Source organism: Strongylocentrotus purpuratus, unplaced genomic scaffold, assembly GCF_000002235.5.
Source record: "Strongylocentrotus purpuratus isolate Spur 01 unplaced genomic scaffold, Spur_5.0 spur5_scaffold_11, whole genome shotgun sequence".
NCBI classification, from domain to species: Eukaryota; Metazoa; Echinodermata; class Echinoidea; order Camarodonta; family Strongylocentrotidae; genus Strongylocentrotus; species Strongylocentrotus purpuratus.
The window spans coordinates 23,214,314-23,233,916 of record NW_022145596.1 but is presented as its reverse complement, the minus strand read 5'-3'; the positions used below and the strand labels follow the sequence as shown (position 1 = coordinate 23,233,916).

The 19,603-nt window shown below is 36.7% G+C and overlaps 3 protein-coding genes across 3 annotated transcripts; all 3 read left to right on the top strand.

Moving 5' to 3' along the window:
- The first annotated feature begins 5,249 nt into the window (after positions 1 to 5,249).
- On the top strand, positions 5,250 to 5,822 carry LOC105446442 (predicted GPI-anchored protein 58). The gene has a single exon (XM_030980200.1). The coding sequence runs from the start codon at positions 5,250 to 5,252 to the stop codon at positions 5,820 to 5,822; it is 573 nt and encodes a 190-aa protein (XP_030836060.1).
- A 7,137-nt stretch (positions 5,823 to 12,959) lies between these two features.
- Positions 12,960 to 13,583, top strand: LOC105446444 (sporozoite surface protein 2-like). Its single transcript, XM_011683322.1, has one exon. The coding sequence runs from the start codon at positions 12,960 to 12,962 to the stop codon at positions 13,581 to 13,583; it is 624 nt and encodes a 207-aa protein (XP_011681624.1).
- A 4,732-nt stretch (positions 13,584 to 18,315) lies between these two features.
- Positions 18,316 to 18,771, top strand: LOC115922116 (syndecan-3-like). The gene has a single exon (XM_030980199.1). It carries the CDS (start codon positions 18,316 to 18,318, stop codon positions 18,769 to 18,771), a length of 456 nt encoding a protein of 151 aa, XP_030836059.1.
- Positions 18,772 to 19,603: the final 832 nt, after the last annotated feature.

Sequence of the window (19,603 nt, the reverse complement as noted above, 5' to 3'; positions counted from 1 at the left end):
ATTTTCTTTAAAAGCATTGTTAAACCTATGTTTCCAGTTTTACAAATCTGAGTGGCATGGCCCTACGTGTTATCAGTCTGTGTGATATAGCAGGGGCGTACGCAGGATTTTTTCAAGGGGGGGGGGGTTTAAAATATTTTGCTCCCGAAAATTTGAAAATCGCGCCGGCCGAAAAGTCGCTCAGTGGGGGGAGGGGGGGGGGGGGGGGGGGGGGGGGGGGGGGGGGGGGGGGGGGGGGTAAGCGGACACTTTTTTTTTTTTTTTGGTCTCGAAATTTCAAAATTTGACATTTTTCTTCGTTGAGGGGGGGGGGGGTAGGGTCACCTTCTTTAGGTTAGCCGTGGGTATAATTTCTTTTTTTTCTTTTTTTTTTTTTTAATTAAAAAAAAAAAATTCAAAGGGTGGGGGGATTTTAGGTTTTTTTAGGGGGGTTTACATACATAAAAATACCAAAGGGGGGGTTGAATCCCCAAACCCCCCCCCCTGCGTACGCCCCTGTGATATAGTATAATATTGAAGCCCTAACAAATTGCGCTTCAAAATTACCATTAAGTGCCTCAAAAAGTTAAAATCATTAAGTGGTCGGTTTTACCATATAAAAAAAAAATTCAAAGGGGGGGGGGGATTTTAGTTTTTTTTAGGGGGGTTTACATACATAAAAATACCAAAGGGGGGGTTTGAATCCCCAAACCCCCCCCCCCCCCTGCGTACGCCCCTGTGATATAGTATAATATTGAAGCCCTAACAAATTGCGCTTCAAAATTACCATTAAGTGCCTCAAAAAGTTAAAATCATTAAGTGGTCGGTTTTACCATACTCATTTTTCCCAATAGACTGTAGTGTAATAAAAACTTTTTGGCAAACAGTATTTGAAATTTCGAATTCCAGTCATTAATATCTTGATAATCAGACAGGCGATCGGCTTCTAAAAGTCATGGATTCCTGAATCCTGACTGACCTAAAGGTTATAATGATGATTTCAGCATTAGGTGAATCCAGGATTTTGTTTAGAATCTGAGATAAATAAACCCAATCCCTTTAATATAAATTCATCCATAAGCACACCTTGAGATACAATCAAAGATCATAAATATTGTTATCATGAATGTTTGTCCACTTTCCTTGCATTAACAACGATACAAATGAGGAATGTAATATAAGGCTTTTAACAATACATACAACGATGTATCATATTTACTTGTTCACACCGTTTTTGTGATATGAATAAATTTCCTATGGAGCGTGAGTTTAACTGTTATTGTCTATGTTTCGTATCTTCATTACATTTTTTGTTGCTATGGAGCTCAGGAGAAAAAATTAGTTGTAAACTGTAGCCAATTGTAACTCGTACACAGAGCTCGTTGGTGCCACAAATTGCTCGAAGGTTAATGACCAAAATATTGTTTCCTTCAGTAAGAGATGAAAGTTATAATGCCACAATAAGCTTTGTCACAAAGCTCTCCCCTCTTCGAAATATCTGTTCTCGCGCGGAATTTCCAAATTCTAAAGTTCCTATTATGATATTTTTAGATTTGTCGATTCACCCTACCCCCCATGTCTACCATAGATAAGATATCTTTACGTCTTCTCACCAAGTAGTACACCAATAACGATTTTTTTTTTTGTCTTATAAATCATTAACTAACATGTACTCTACCCTCGCAATGATCATTAAGGCTTTTGAAAAAAATACTTCAGAATATTAATTTAGGGGGAGTGTTATGGTTGTTGTCATGGTTATTAATGTTATACGTCATCAGAATACGCCAATCTATATAAAAACAACCCTTCCTTCCGAACGAATCACTAAGATTGAACTCGCAGGCTTACATGGTCGTCCGAAATTTAATTTTACGGCCTCGTATAATTTTCAATTCCCAGAGGACTGTTTTATTTTGGAATACATTACCAACAAATATCAGAGGTAAGTTTAAATATCAGTGCTATCCTGACGCATCTTAAAGTTTAACATCTCAAGTTCTAGTTCTAGCCACAAAGAACTCATTTTTAACTAATCATTTGAATCAAATTAACAAAATATATTCATCAAATTTGAAGAACAAAATGTTTGCCTCTCTAGGTTACAATCTTCACGAAAAATATAAGTTGAAAAATGGGTTGGTGTAATAACCACGAAATCATCCATCAATTTTAGATGAGAGTATGAATAGATGAGCGACGATCATACTATCAAAATTAAGGGACAAAATAAGGTAAAATACATTTTCGATTGTCTGAAGGGTCTTCCAAACAGATACATCGTGTTTCCCGACTTTTATTTTTTAATGACAGCCCGTCCTCCCCACCCCACCCGAACTCTTACTTACATTTTTATTTAAAAGAAAAATGAAAGGTTTTTGCATTATTCGTCTCGATTATTATTCGTAAAAGAAAGTTCGTTTAAGTACGCCACTTTTGAATAAATATTTAAGGCAAAATAGAGAAAACAACATTGACAGCCAATGGGAAAAATACCTCTTTCAAAAAACAAAAAAAAGTCTCTTTCCTTTTTATTGCTATTTGTAAAAATATACAGGAGTATGAATACAAAATAACAATTCTGTATCTTAGGGTTCCATTATCTATAATCTATATACGTCGGAGCCACGAGTTTTTGTCTTAACCAATTCTCTTTACGCTGGCACCTGAATTAAAATTTAAGACTCAATGCAAGATGTGTATTCTTCAAATAAGTTGGCGTAGTATTTTTATCCATGGTAATTCTCTAAAAACGAAACTCGTCCAAGAATATGGGTACACCCTTTAAAATATTAATTGAAACAAAGTGAAAACGAAAACAGTAAACCGAGAGATTTGTTTGGATGTAAAAGAGGCTACGATATAAATTATTTTTAAATTGTATTTTTTGTCTACTTTGGGTAACGGCTTTAGCAGCGCAAAATATGGATATACCAAGTCGATTGTCCCCATAATTATAACTAATTTGATAGAATTTAGGATATTAAGATAGTTGAACATTTGATACGGAGGTCCGTCTTCCAATGTAAGCTTTATATTTTTGGCGGGCCGCATCGAGTCGGCTGGGGGCCACTTATTAAGAACCAGCATTTAGAGAAATGCCCTTCAATTTGTGAATCAATTTTTAAGAGAATAATAGGTCTCATTATGCGAATGATAAATTATTCTCATGTAAATCATTCAACCATGCCGAATATCCAAACCATAGTAACTGTTAGTTAATTAATCAATCAACTCACTTATTATACTTATTAATAATCTCTTCTTCCTCTAGACTGACACATCTGTGCAACAATATCATTGTTTCTCTTTCTCTCCTTTCTGTCTCGTCTACCCCCTCACTCTCTCTCTCTGTTTCTCCTTATGTTATTATATGACTATGATATACACGAATTTTTGGTCATTTTATTTTGACAGGGAAGCCCTCTCAGTTATACAACAAAACTGCAAAAGGGGCTCTGTATCAAAATAATCCAAAAAATATTTACAAAACATATAAACATATATAAGTTATAATGAGCACACAAATTAAACAAGATATAATGTTAAAATGAGTGGGGGATATAATACTCATGTTCATATAAGTATCAAGTATAATTTAAATTATGTGAGGGAAGGAGTTCGTAGTGTTCTTTAAATGAATCCAGTGAGTTTAATAAACGTAAAAAATGCATTCCATATAATGGAGCCTTGGTAACAGAAAGATCTTTTGAAGTGCTCGGTTCTGTGTTATCAATGTATGTACAGATTTGTAATTTTTGGGGGGTGATTTTGCTTTGTATTCTTCATGCAATTCAGCCCTTGTGCTGCTATGTGAATTCTTTTGAATGAATCCCAATTCAATTCAATTCAATTTAATTCAAATAAACTGCCGAATTTATCCCGGGTTCGACGCCAAATTAGCCTAACATGTCTTTTACGTTCACATCATCGAATAAACGTGCTCTTCTAAATCATTAACGCACGATTTAGCATGTGGTTTAGCTCTGCTACAACTGCCCCATACTCACTTGAAGGGGCGAAGGGGAACCTTTGCCATCCCACACAGATACACAAATATTTAATTGGTTAGAGTTTTTCCCAAATTTAGTGAGGTTTCCAAACAAATTGTGGGTCATCATTGTTACATTGCCCATGAACATGTTGAATTGCAAAAGATATGGATTTTTTTTTAAAGCATTTTTTGCTAAATCATAATGGAACCTTTCATGGAAGCTAGGGTGACACTCAATGCCTTAAACAAATATTTCAAAAATGATTGCAATGCAAGGTTCAATAGCGAGGTGACGTATTCTCATCCGCATTTGAGCACACAAAAATTCGGTCCCAAAAGATCGATGGCTGTTCTTTTTGTCATCAAAAGGTACATCTTTATCATATTAAACGCTTCACAAAGGGTACGATATCCATGTAGGTCCATCTTCTGAACAATTAATGCTCACAAGGCGGCATTCTAGCAAATTAAATAAAAACAATTAAAACAAGTATAGGAGACCGGCCTTCAAAAAAGTAAACAACAGACATAAGATGTTAGAGAAAAAGTCCATTATACCTGAACCACTTTAATGGGCATAGGGGCAAAATTTTGGATGAGGGCGGATCAACTTTTTTATGAATATTGTGGACGAGCAATTTTGACATTGCCTGAAAAGGTAACATTCACTTTCAATCTTTACTGTACGAAGAATCACTTGACTTGAGGAAGTCTACATAAGTCAATGAAAGGTTGCCTTATAAGTCGTTAGGTTGGTAGAAGTCTACATTACATGTATCTACCCCCCTTCACATTCTGTGGGGTGGAAAACTTTTACCAAATTGATGGTAAAGCTGTTGATTGTCTGGTTCTCAAAATTCTTTCTTATATTTTCTTTCTCTCCTTTTCCTAGTACGGAATGGCCCAACTACCAGAGATGAGGCTGCACGAGCTGATCGTTTTGTTTATTATAACAATAATTAACAGACCGATAGTGATAACTGCCAATTCCACCGTGTTAACTTTGTCGACAACAGATGCTATTAGAACGGTTACTATAACAGACTTTCTAAGCTCAGATACGCTCACGACAATGCAAGTTACTACATCATCGCCAGCGAGTGCTACCCAGAGCATGACCACTTTATCAGATCCGTCAACAACTGAATTACACACCACTGGCGTAGCCACACCGGAAACAACTTCTAATCCAGGTACACCAGTAACCCATGATACAAACGCAACAACAACAGCAACATATAATCATACAAGTGCACTAACAACAGGACTAGCATCCATGTCAACTCCAGATCCAACTGTACCGGCAGCAACATTATCAACCGTAGCATCTGGCAGAAGTGCACCAACAACACCACTAGGAGCATCTGATCCAGGTGTGATAACAGGAACACAAGAAACTATAGGTCCAAGTGCAACAACTTCAGGGACAACCCTCGATCCGAGTGCATCAACAGTAGCATCCGAAACTCCTGATCTAAGTGCACCAACAGCATCAGGAACCCCCGATCCAAGTGCACCCACAGTGGCACCAGAAACCCCTGATCCAAGTGCACCAACAGTGGCACCAGAAACCCCTGATCCTAGTGTATCAACAGTGGCACAAGAAACCCCTGATCCTAGTGTATCAACAGTGGCACCAGGATCCCCTGATCCAAGTGCACCAACAGTGGCTCCAGAAACCCCTGATCCAAGTGCTCCCACTGTGGCACCAGAAACCCCTGATCCAAATGCACCAACAGTGGCACCAGAAACTCCTGATCCTAGTGTATCAACAGTGGCACAAGAAAACCTGATCCAAGTGCACCAACAGTGGCACCAGAAACCCCTGATCCAAGTGCACCTACAGTGACATTAGAAACCCCTGATCCAAGTGCTCCCACAGCAGCACCAGAAACTCCTGATCCGAGTGCGCCAACAGCAGCACCAGAAACCCCTGATCCAAGTGCTCCAACAGCAGCACAAGAAACCCCTGATCCTAGTCTATCAACGATGACTACTACACGTGAAGAGTCTACTACAGCGAAGGATCCTACCACAAATCCCCTTGAGGAGCCACTATCCGGTGGTGCTATCGCAGGAATTGTCATCGGGTCATTAGTAGGAGCTGCTGCCATCGCAGGTGGTATTGGATTTGCTTTGTATTATTTCAAATACATGAAAGGTGGTGCCACAGTTACTCCGAGCGATCATGCTAATGGCGATATGAACATGACGGGTATGGAGGAAGGATCGATGACAACAGGAGCTGCTAATGCAGGTGACAATTCTAATCTGATTGACGAGAATTCCGGGAAGTGAATTTAATAGCAACATTCGTCTCTTTTAGGGCCAATATATATATAAATTTAACACAGAGTTGACGCTCTTTTAAAGTGGAGTATTAACGATCAGGTAGAGCGTAAATTGGCGTGGGGTCTAGGGCCTGAGCTCCGGCAGGGGGTCAAGGGGCTGAGGCCCCGGAAGCTCTGGGTTTTTAGGCATTAAATTACGGTCAGAAAAGCATATTTAGATACCTTACTTGTGACACTGGCAGGTCACTAATTGGCGGGGGAGTCCAGGGGCAGAGCCCCGGAAGCTCAGAGTTTTTTAGGTATTTAATTACGATTAGATGAACATCCAGGGGCCCTCTTTAAGGCCGTTGATGTGGTCCAGGGGGCAGAGCCCCTGAAAGCTCGGAGTTTTTAGGTATTTAATTACGGTTAGTTGAGCATCCAGGGGACCGCCTTAGGGCCCTTGGTGGGGTCCGGGGGCAGAGCTCCCGTAAGCTCTGGGGTTTAAGGCATTCGATTAGGGTTAGATGAGCATATTTTGATAGCTCATTTGTGACACTGGCAGGTCACTTATCTTTCCCTTCTCTCTCCTTCTTTCTTTTTATCTGAACATAATATTTCAAAAAGTGAGAGGGGCTCGAGCCCCCGAGCCTAGTGGTTCAGCAGGCTCTAACATGAAGGCTTTTTAATAAGCATAATTTTCGCCCTACTGTTAATTTGGGAAATTCTAATTTTCCAACAAACGCATAAAAATGTATGACTTCCAAAAAAAATGAGAAAAATACCGGAAATTAATTTGTCATTTTAGTAACATTTGTAAATAAGTGGTATCGAATAAGAAATACCCCCCCCATTAGTACACCAGCGTTCAGGGGCTCATGTCTTCTCACCCCTATAACAAAAAACACAAACGCTTTTCCATCCTCTCACAATATTTCCACGAAATGCGCGTATCGATATATAAAAACGTATAAAAACTTCCATTGGTATTATATAGATGGCATGCGGAATGTTTAGGAAATTTAATTCCTGTTAACATTCCTTTTCTTTGAATGGAATTTTGTATGTGATTTTTTTGGAAGGGGGCGTTTGGCGTTTTGGGCGTTTGGTAAAACGCATTTTTGCCCCCCCCCCCCCCCCCCCATTTCCGGCGCCTAGGCATGGTAATCGATTCTGCACACTAAAAAATAAACAGTGCTTGGTCGGTACATAGCCTTTATGCCATGTTGAGGTGGGGATTCGAGATTCGAGATTTTATAATAAAAGTATTTCTAAATCATTTCCAGGTGGTTTTTATGTGGAAAATTTATAATGTCTCATATTAACAAGCCTTTAGTATGACAGTTTTATGTCCTTAATTGTTGCACTAGGATTGCTTTCATTTTAATAGTGTGTGAAAGTTAAAAAAAATAATAACCTTGTGCTTGCTTATTACGAATATGTGTTTATTAGCCTAAGTTAAGTTAAGGTATGTGATAATTCTATAAGCTATAGTATGTCTGACTATTTTAAATATGTCATGTTATAATGTAAGACGTTATTAATGTATCCACAAATCAACTATTATATATTGTACCCTCCTGTTGCCAATTTGATGTTATTATATTGTAATGATTTTTATAAGATAGATCTTTATTTCATACATGAAAAGCTATCAAATATTTTATTGTCTTTCAAATAAGGTTTGTTTGTACATAGTTATTTGAGTAACAAAGAGATTATTGTATTGTTATAAAAATTGCATGATGATGATAAGGATTTATGATGTGTAGACCATGTACTTGATTTGCGTCACAAATATATTATTTCACTTTTATAGTGGCAAAATTATTTGATGTTTCGTAATTAATGATGATAAACAGGCTTCTTTTATTCAATCGGGTCTACGAGTCGGGACGGTTATTCGGGCTACACTATATTTTGTAAAACAGGCCCCTGTTATTCACGAAATGTCGGGTAAACTGATTGGAAATAATTCCTTTCCTTTTCCAATAATGATGGTTCTTGAGTTAAAGATAATTTGTTTACATGTACATTATTATTAGAATAGAACCACAAATATTAGTGGCAAAAATAATATATTCTGACTGGTTTCCGAACAAAATTGAAAAGTAACAAAATGAGTTGTGAAAACATACAATAACGTTGTTGTTGCTGCGATTTTTTAGTTTTTAGGCGTGTATCATTCAGTTGTTAATATTCACGCCTATCGTATCCACCTGTTACGGACTGTGTAGATCACTAGCCTTTTTACGAACTGTAATGGATATTATTATGAATAATCGCGGAAGAGGTTTACGGTACACCATGTGTAAAGTCCTAGAAGGACTAAGGAAAATGGATAGAAATAGAAGTGAAATGGAAAGGCGAGAAAGTGGAGGTTGGAAGGAAGAGTATCTTTCGGAAGTGAGATACTATTATGAATGTTATTGAGCTGTCGTTTTATCAAGCAATCTGCTTCTATACAATAACAGTCCTTCCTGCGCAAATCATTTTTAATGTTTGAGGAAATTTAGTATTTATGACCGTTTATCATTTCGTTTTTGAAAATAAGAATTATTATATGCTTCAATGTCAGCAAAAGTACTTATTTTACTTTGTATTATTAGTGTTATCGAAAAGCTGTGTACTTACATGAATGCGGAAGAGAGTCAAATCAATTCAAAAAGATGTTTAGCTCGTATTCGAAAGTGTCAGGTCGAGACGCAATTACGCATAGGAAAGTCCGAACATTACAGTGACGTAATCAAAACGTTATTTTGGATTACATGGTGGCTCAGTGGTTAGAGCGCCCGCCTCATGTACGGGAGGTCGTGGGTTCGAACCCCGGCCGAGTCATACCAAAGACTTAAAACAATGGGACCTTCCGCCTTCTAGCTATAGGCGCTCAGCATATTAGATTGGAGAAGGGTAGTAATAATAACATATTATGTTATGCAGGGCCCGCTGGAAGAGCAGTTTCATAAACTGAAGTGGCTACCCTGGGTAAATAGAACGTTATTTTCATTATTATTTATTTGTCGAAAAATTTTGCGATCGTGTTATAAAATTGTCAAATAATTATAATTTGCTGCTTAAAAAATGTTATCTAATGTCTACAAATATATAAATATATATTTTTTAATAATACAGTTGAACCAAAATATTCATGTGACAGCTATTCGGATAATCCGTACATGTTTTCCGACTGTCAAGTGTATATATCTGAAAGGAAGATAAAATAAACTAGCTGCACTGGGTCAAATTGTAAATAATTTTGTTTCAAATAATTGTCATATTATCTTAATTTTCCTAATTTTTCCTATTATTTGTTTCACATCAGGATGAATCACATTTAAAGCTGAGCGAGTCATTTCATTTATTGTACAATTTGTATTTAGGTTGGAATATAAGATTATGTTGCAGTGTATAATATGAGAAGAGCAAATAAACAGAGATTGACTTATGTATACATTAACGAGAATTTGGTTGCTTTATTTTTTTTGTAAATTATTCACTAAAAATTGTTATTTCTTATAGGCGTGCAAGGCTCATTTATACGGTCACACAACCAGAAAAACCTTGTACGTTGCTATTTCATTTGATTTATTTTCATTTCCGAACATAAAATAGACAATACAACATGTTGACACGTGCGGCGTATGGTTGGAAATAAGTTTAAACAAACTTTCAATGAATGTGATCGCGTGACCGGTAATTAAACTTTACCTTTGACATTGTTAACATTTTTAGAAATGACAGTTGAAAAAGAAATGTTGAAAATTCGTCTGCAATCCACATACATATGAAGAAAAAAAATTAAAAAATGATATGATGTTTTCATGTTTGAGGAATTAATAGGGAAAAAAGAATCAATGTAAGAGATACTGAATGAAAGTGGGTTGTCGGTCAAATGAATCCTCTGAGGCAAAATACAAGAATACCTACAAAGCCGCCATTGTCAATCGTATGGCTAGTCAAAGGATGTTGGACCGATGTTCCTGTCGGTATCGTGATCCTTAAAGAATGGACAGACGTCCTACCTCTCACGAGATCACCATTTTCGATCCATCTGGGTGTCAGTCTAACCGGATGTATACATTTTTAAAGGTTCATGACTTTATTGATATTTCTGAGATGTATTACCGGTTCTAATTGTTTGTTTAGGTAGGTTTGCCCTTTGCTTAAAGGTGTGGATATTTATCCCTTCGGAACGACATAAATTAAACAAACAAGTCGGGTGCAGGCAGGTTGTACAAATTCTATCATATTTCATCTGCCTTGATACATTATCCCTTATAAAGATATGGCATTGATACTATAACCCAATTATTAGCACCAATAAAAAAAATATTTAGAAATGTTATCGCATGCTTTATTATTAGCACATACTTGTATAAAAGCGGTTTACCAATTTAGTGTTTTTTTACAACAGTTCCACAGGAGTGTTTTGGCAATTGTTATGGTGATGTTTATCTCACGTGACCGAATCATAAATGTACCACACACATATCGCCCTGCTCTCACCAAGAATCCCTCAGTTTGGATTATATGGTTGTCTGACACGTTTTGTTTTTTGTGTCTCATCCGATAAAATACACTACATCAAGAGGATTTCTCTAGTTTCGAATACATCAAGATAAAGGTAAGTTTGAACTAGTAGTAGGTCTTATCCATCGTGAAAAGAGAGCAATATGGGATATTAAATGACATTTTTGCACCTGAAATAGGATTATTCCTTTTGAGAGTGTTTTAAATTTGAATATATTTACAATTGACAGGTATTTTATCTTGATTATTGAGAACGTAATACAAAGCAAAAACACAGAATTATTTTATTATAATTAATTAATTATAACATTATTCATAATTTCTAATTATGAAATAAATACCCGAAAAAATATTACTCCCCCAAAATGAAGGGTAAAACTAAAGTGACGGTATGTTGCAAACATTGACACCATAATCCTTGTCTTAACCTTAAAGTGTCGTCAAAGATTAGCTCCTGCTTATTTGATTGAAATGCTTACCTCAGATCTTCAGTTCTTCTCAAAAGTGTCATTACTACCCCTCAAATAAACACAAAGTTGTATAGGTCAGGATCTTTTTCAAAAGGTTCTACCAGAAGAGCTTTTGAATAAATTGCCAGAAATTATTTTAAAAACGTGATATAGGTGACTATAAGTTTCAAGTTTCAAGTTACGTCTTGCACTTTATAAGCACCGTTTTTTATTATTATTATTACTATTCAAAAACAATTTCCAATGTTAACTAATTACTTCAGTAAGTATGTTGAGCGTATTTTTACCTTCAAACCGTTTTTAATAAATTTATTTCTCTCTATTGCAGCGCATAGGAAGATATTTGTGATAATATGTCCGGTAAAAGTTGTTTATGTTATTATTAATATTATCCCAAGCTGTGTCTCTCTCAAATTAACCTCCAAATGGACACTTCGATTAAGGTTTTCATTCGAATGCAAAATATAATTTGTTTTCAAGAATTATTCTTCCCCTTAAGAGGGATAACTCTCAAAGAAAGTTCGTGAATGAAAAAAGTTAATACTGAGGTATTCCATTTAAAAGAATTCTTTAACCGAAAGACAAAATGATCACACCGCGAAAATGTGCAGAAAATGAACCGTCAGAAGATGGAGGGAGTGTCCTTGAGACTGACATGTCGGTCTTCTGGGCCGTCGGGTATCAAGACTGTACCCACAGTGAACAATAGATACACGGCCGATTACAAAGGGTGTCAAATGTCAAATCAAGGTTTTAAGCACACTTGATTAACTGTCAACAAATTATGTCAAGCATAGATTACCAATTACTCGCAAGATGCAATTGTTGCATGATCACAATGACTGATCATGTTCAATGCAACCCTATGATTGAGATATAGAAGTTTGAACTATACGGACCAGAAAAGGGTCAATTGATGCCTACTGCTTTGTGCAAAAATGCACGTGTGGCAAATGAGCTACCGTGCAGAGGGGCGACGAAAGCAACCGAAGTGTTAAGTTTCTGTATATGAAAACATGGAGATACATTTACAGGTACCTGTTCGACCTACATGATCATTAGGGTGCATGTGCTTAGTAAATACGTTGACTTTGTCACTCATCATTCGAACAACTAAAGCAGCACGCAGCAAAACGTAGGATCCTATAGTTGTGTTGAGATAGTAAATTCTCTAATGTCTCCATTTTGTAAATTCGTATTCAATCTCTTTCTCAATACAGAATGGCGCGACTATTGGAGAAAAGGCAGCATGGCGTGGTCGTTTTGTTTGTTATAACAGTAATTTACAAATCGATCATGATAACTGCTCAAACAACCTCTCCATCAAGTGCAGCAACGGTAATTACAGAATTGGATACAGCACCTTTTGGTAGCACAGATACATCATTCACAACAGATGTAACAACGGCTCACCGGAGCGGCACCACTGCATCAAATTCTGCAACAGCCGTACTATCAACGACAAGCGCAAGTACATTGCCAACGACTACAGCGGATCCTTTCACGTTTTTGTCAACCACTGCAACTGCCATAACAATGACACAAACAGATCCAAACACAGGTACAACAGTCACAATGGCTCTAGATAGAAGTACATCGAAAGTCGTAACTTCTGTTTCGGGACAACGTACAACAGCGCCAGTGACAGTTGATACAAATGAATCAACGACACCAACAGATATTGACAGGACCACTGATCAACATACTTCAACAACAATGTCTGCAAACCCTGACACCAGTGAGGCGGTCCTAGTAACAGAAACTGTTGATCCAAGTGATCCGAATTCACCAACAGTAACACAAGAAACTCCTGATCCAAGCGTACCAACAGCAGCACAAGAAACTCCTGATCCAAACGCGCCAACAGCAACACAAGAAACTCTTGATTCAAGTGCACCAACAGCAGCACAAAAAACTCCTGATCCAAACGCGCCAACAGTAACACAAGAAACTCCTGATCCAAACGCGCCAACTGCAGCACAAGAAACTCTTGATCCAAGCGCACCAACAGCAGCACAAGAAACTCGTGATCCAAGTGCATCAACGATGACTACTAGACGGGAAGAGATGTCTACTGAAGCGAAAGACACAACCATAAGCCCTTCTGAGGAGCCGATCTCGGCTGGTGCTCTCGCAGGAATCATCATAGGATCATTAGTAGGAGCTGCTGCCATCGCAGGAGGTGTTGGATACGCTTTGTATCATGGCAAATATATGAAAGGTGGGGCCACAGTTAATCCGAGCGATCAGGGGAATCGTAATATTAACATGGTGGGTATGGAGGAAGCTGCTAATGCAGGAGACAATTATAACCTGATTGGCGAGAATTCCGGGAAGTGACCTTGATAGCAACATTCGTCTGATTTGGAGCTCAAAATGGTGTTAACGCTCTTCAGACTTATATCGCGGTCACGCGGTGGTTTGTTCGTCTGCCAGTGTTTATGTCGTTAATTGTTGCACTAGGATCATTGACATTTTAATAGTGTGTAAAAGTAAAAAAAAAAAAAAAAAAAAAAAAAAAAAAAAAAAAACCTTGTCCATCCTTATCATTTACAAATATGTGTTTCTTAAAGATATTACAAAGTTTTGGGAAATTTTGAAAAATGGGTGGATAGTGATTCTTTACAATTTTGATATATTTGGATGCCCCAGTGGATGTATTAAAAACACGAGCAATTTTAGCCCCTAAAACACTTCTGCTTTCGAGAAAAATTGAATACAAAGATTTACCGGTGCTCCCGGTAAATTTTGATGAATTTCAAATAGCTCCTACGGCCGTACAATGGTAGCTGCGACCATGAAAATCTCAGAGTATGTAGTTGTGGTATATAATTTCCGAACGACAATAACTATCTTGACCTTGAGAGGGGGCTATTCAACATAAAATGTTTATTATTTACATTTCATAACTTTAGAGTCGATTTCGACCGCGACAACGATCACTGAATATTGTAGGATCGTATATGCTTCCAATATGTTCATTTGAACCAAATTCATGACCCCATACCAAAACTTTGTATTACCTTTAAGCTAAGTTAAGTAAAGTATGTGATAAAGCTGTAAGCTATAATATGTCTGATTAATTTCAAATCTGTCATGATATAATGTAAGAAATTAGTAATGTATACACACATCAATAATTTGATATCGTACCCTCCTGTTGCCAATTTGTTGTTATTATATTGAGACGAATTATATTAAAGGTAGATCTTTATTTCATACATAAAAAATTATCAAATATTTTATTGTCTGGCAAACTGATTGTGTTTTTAAGGTATACCCTGTGTACATAGTTATTTGAGTTACAAGGAGGTTACTTGTATTGTTTCAAAATTGTTTGATATTTCTTTTAAAGTAGCATGATGATGATAAGGATTTGTGATGTGTAAACCATGTGCTAAATTCGAGTCACAAATATATTTGATTATTTGATGTTTCGTTATTGATGAAGATACAGGCTTCTTTTGTTCAATCGGGTCTTCGCGTCGGGACCGTTAGTCGGGCTAAATTATATTTTGTGAAAACAGGCCCCTGTTCTTCACGAAATGGTGGGTAAACTAAATGCAAATAATCACGGATGGTCCTTGAGATAAAGATAACTATTTTTACATGTACATAATGTACATTATATGTCTATAATGTTCTTTCGGTAACTGTGTTAATTTATTATGGGCGTTCCCAACTCAAGCTACGCTTTCCGGGTTTTCGCCTCCTTCCGTATCTGAATTAATTACTGTATACTCTATGTTGAAATAATTGTTACATATATCATGTATATATACATTGTGTTTTATATTGTGCTGTTGAGAAGGAAATAAATGTTAATAAATACAAATACAAATACAAAATACATTATTACTAGAATATAACAACGAATATTAGCGGCTAAAGTAGTAAATTCTGATTGGTTTCCGAACAAAATTAAACAGCAACAAACAAAAATGTGAAAACTTGTCTATACAATAACGTTGTTGTTGCTGCTGTTTTTTAAAATAGTATTTAGGCGTCTGTCATTTGGTTGTAAATATTTACGCCTATCGTATGAAATGTAAACTCTTTATATTTTTATACAATAATGAGAGCAAAGAAAAACGAAAGATCAACCAAATGCAATGATGATAGGCTTGTCCATGACGCATTGAAAAGTCCGAATATTAGAGTGACCAAGATTTCTTTGGGTTTACAAAAGGGCTAAATCGCCCTTTAGTTGATTTATCGAAAGTCTTCGCGATCGTGTTATAAACTGCCGTAAACGTATAATTTGCCGCTTAAAAATATTAACTGATATCTAAGATATTTGAAGAAAATGTTTTTAATAATATATTTGTACCAAAGCATTCATGTGCCATTTCTTTGGATGATCCTTAATTTTGTTCCGACGTTCAAGTATATATATTTGAAAGAGGGAAAACAAATTAATCTTGCTCCACTGGGTCAGATTGTAAATTATTTGTTTGTGAAAATTGTCATATTATCTTAATTTTTCCTAATTTCTCCTATTATTTTTATATTTTTTAAGATCACATCAGGTTGTTTGACATTTAAAGCTGAGCGAGCCATTTTATTTTTTGTACAATTTGTATTTAGGTTGGAATATAAGATTATGTTGCAGTGAATAATGTGAGAAGAGCAAATAAACATATATTGACTCATGTATACCATCAACGAGAATTTGTTTGCTTTATTTCTTTGTAATTCATTCACTAAAAATGATTATTTCTTATGGGATGCAAAGATCGTTTATATGGTCACACAACCAGAAAAACCTTGTCTGTTGCTTTTTTATTTGATTTATTTTTATTTCAGAACATAAAGAATAAACAATACAACATTTTGACATGTTCAAGGCATGGTTGATATTCAGTTTAAACAAGTTGTTCATAAATGCAATCCCATGACCAGTTATTCAACTTTACCTTTCACATTGTTAAATTTTGTAGAAATGACAATTGAGAAAGAAATGTTGAAAGTTCGACTGCAATCCATATCTATGGAAAAATATAAAAAATTAAAAAATTAAAAAATGTTCATGTTTGAGGAATTCAAAGAAAAGAAAGCATTAATGTGAGAGAGAGAGGAACAAAAGTGGGTTGTGGTCAAATAAACCCTCTGAAGAAAAATACAAGAATATTTACAAGGCCGCCATTGTCAATCATGTGAGTTGTCACAGGTTGTTGATCCGATGTTCCCGTCAGTATCGTGGTCCTTAAAGAAAGTGACTTGGTAACATTGTTGAAGGTTGGTGAAAGAAATTGCTTAATCTACTGTACTAACCCTCTGACATGCAAAAAATCCTGAAAAAATTCTCAATCCACGAAGATATCTAGGCCTATGGTTTTCTTTGAAGGCGTCGCTGTGCAATACCCTCTAACCGTAGTTAACAGTAAATTCTCCCAACCATTTTCGAATTTTCCCAACCGTTTTTCCATGAAAAAAATGACATAAACCAGGCTATTAAAATCTGTCAACACTTATTGTCTGAAATGGTATGTAGAGCCAATTTATTGCTTTGTGACGATTTAAATTCACCTAAAGTGTAATTAAATTGTAATAAAATAGTTGAGGGAATTAAGGAATCGATCAGATCAGTTTTTCCCAATTTGTATAATTAATAATGGTCCGTTTTCACTCATATTTACAGATTATCTTTACATCTCTCATTGAAGTCACTACCTTAGCACCACCAACTCTCATCTGAGCAATGTTACCAAGTCCCTTTAAAGAAAGGAACAGACGTCCTGCCACTCACGAGATCAACATTTTAGGTGTTTGCCTCTTTGGGTGTATTCCCTTTTAAAGATTTATGACTTTCTTGGTATTTATCAGAGGTATTACCGGATTATAATTGTTTGTTTAGGTAGGTTTGCCCTTTGCTTAAAGGTGTGGTTATTTATCCCTTCAGAAAGAAATAAATTAAACAAACAAGTCATGTACAGGCATGTTTTACAACTCCTATAATATTTCATCTGCCTTGCTACATTTTCCCTCGTGAAGATTTGTCTTTGATACTATAACCCAATTATTGGTACCAATAAAAATAACAGTATGTTATCGCATGCTTTATTATGAGCACATCCATGCATAAGATCGGTTTACAAACTAAGTCTTTTATTACAACAGTTTTTCAGGCGTGCTGTGGTAGTTGTTATGGTGCTGTTTATTTATTGTGACCGAATCAAAAAGGTACCACACCTACATTGCCCTGCTCTCACCAAGAATCCCTCAGATTGGATTGATATGGTTGTCTGACACGTTTTGGTTTTTGTTTCTCATCCGATACAATACACAACATCAAGAGCATTTCTTTAGTTTGGAATACATCAACATAAAAATTAAAAAAGGTAAGTTTGCACTAGTAGTAATTCTTGTCCATCATGAAAATGGAGTGAAGCGGAGAACTTAATGACATTTTTTGCACAAGGAAATAAAATGAATATTTCCCAGAGTGTTTTTCATTTGTGAATCTACGATTAATAGGTACTCTAGATTGACTATTGAGAACGTAACACAAAGCAAAGACACACAATTACTTTAAAGAAAATTTAAAGAAATAAGATTGAAAAGTTGTTGACTTTTCGATGTTATAAACTCCTGAAGAAAAACAATCATAAAAGGAGTTGGTGAAAATAATTATAACATTGTTCATAAATTCTAATTAGAAAAAGAAAAAACAGCGATGTGGAGAATTTAATGATATTTTTGCACCTAAAAATTAGAGAATTTCTTTTGACATTGTTTTTCATTTGAATATATCTACAATTCATAGGCATTAACAAAAATATACAGGGCGTGTTTCACTTTGCCCCGCGTTCCACTTTGCCCCGGGCTCCACCGCTTGGTAAATACGTTGACTTCGACACTCATCATTCGAACAACTGAAGCAGCACGCAGCACAACGTAGGATTTTATCATATTCATCCTTTAGTTGTGTTGAGATAGTTAATTCTATGAAATATCCATTCTGTAAATTCGTATTTAATCTTGTTCTCAATACAGAATGGCGCAATTATTGGAGAACAGGCAGCATGGCGTGGTAGCTTTGTTCGTTATAACCATAATTTACAAATCGATCATGATAACTGCTCAAACAACAAGTGCAGCAACGGTAATTACAGATTTGGAAACAGCACCTTTTCGGAGCACAGATACACCATTTACAACAGTACTGTCAACCACAGGCGCAAGTACACAGGTGAACACTGACATCATCGAGACAGCCCTTATAACAGAAACTGTTGATCCAAGTGCACCAACAGTTGCACCAGAAACCCCTGATCCAAGTACATCAACGGTGACTACTAGACGGGAAGAGATGTCTACTAAAGCGAAGGTTCCTACTACTAGCCCTCCTGAGCCTGAGCCACTCTCGGCTGGTGCTCTCGCAGGAATTGTCGTCGGGTCAATAGTAGGAGCTGCTGCCATCGCAGGTGGAGTTGGATACGCTTTGTATCGTTACAAACACGGCAAAGGTGGCGCCGACGTAACGGGTGTCAGTGGGAAAATGAACATGGTAAAAATCCAAGAATAAAGGAGCTGTTTATATGAACATGATAATTCCAATGCGATCAATTGATTCGAAGAACAGTGCTTGTATATGATAACTACAACAGAATTATAGTTACGAAATTGTGTTGGGTTCTTGTATATCGCCCATGTCCACAATACAAATTATGATTATGTCCCTCCAATAGTACCCCGGCTTTAACTTGACTACCAATATGTGCACATTTTGATTGGAATCATGCCAGGCATCCATTTCCGACACTTGGAACGAGAGTGGCGAATATGTATAAATACCTTGCCAAATAATATCAGTACTATACTGGGATTAAATTCGAAGCCCAAGTCAATCACGGCATAATATCCCAATGCAACCAATGAAAAGCTTTACCATATAACAAACAGAGTTAGACACAAATTCGAAAAACTGAGCACAGAAAACGGCGTAAACAATACAATGCGAGGCAGTTTGTATTTGAAAGCAGGGGCGGATCTAGCTTTTTGCTAAGGGGGAGGGAGGGGGTTGACCCAACCCAATGATGATGCAGAGCAATATTATTTCATAATGACGATGCAGAGCATCGTCCACGAGCCGCAAAGCGGCGATGCGATTTTCTTTTGGCTATTTTGGATCCCTGTAAGTGATGTTTTCCTGGCATCTACTTACATACTTACATTTTGTTGTTGTTGCTATTTTGAACCCCCATAAGTTTTGTTTTCCTGGCATCTACTAACATCTACTGACCCTGTGTGGGTTTGGACAAATAATGGCGTTTTTCTATGAACATCACAATTTCAAGTGGCAGCCCAAGGGGGGAATGGGGGTTAAACCCCCTACCCCCCCCCCCGTAGATCCGCCC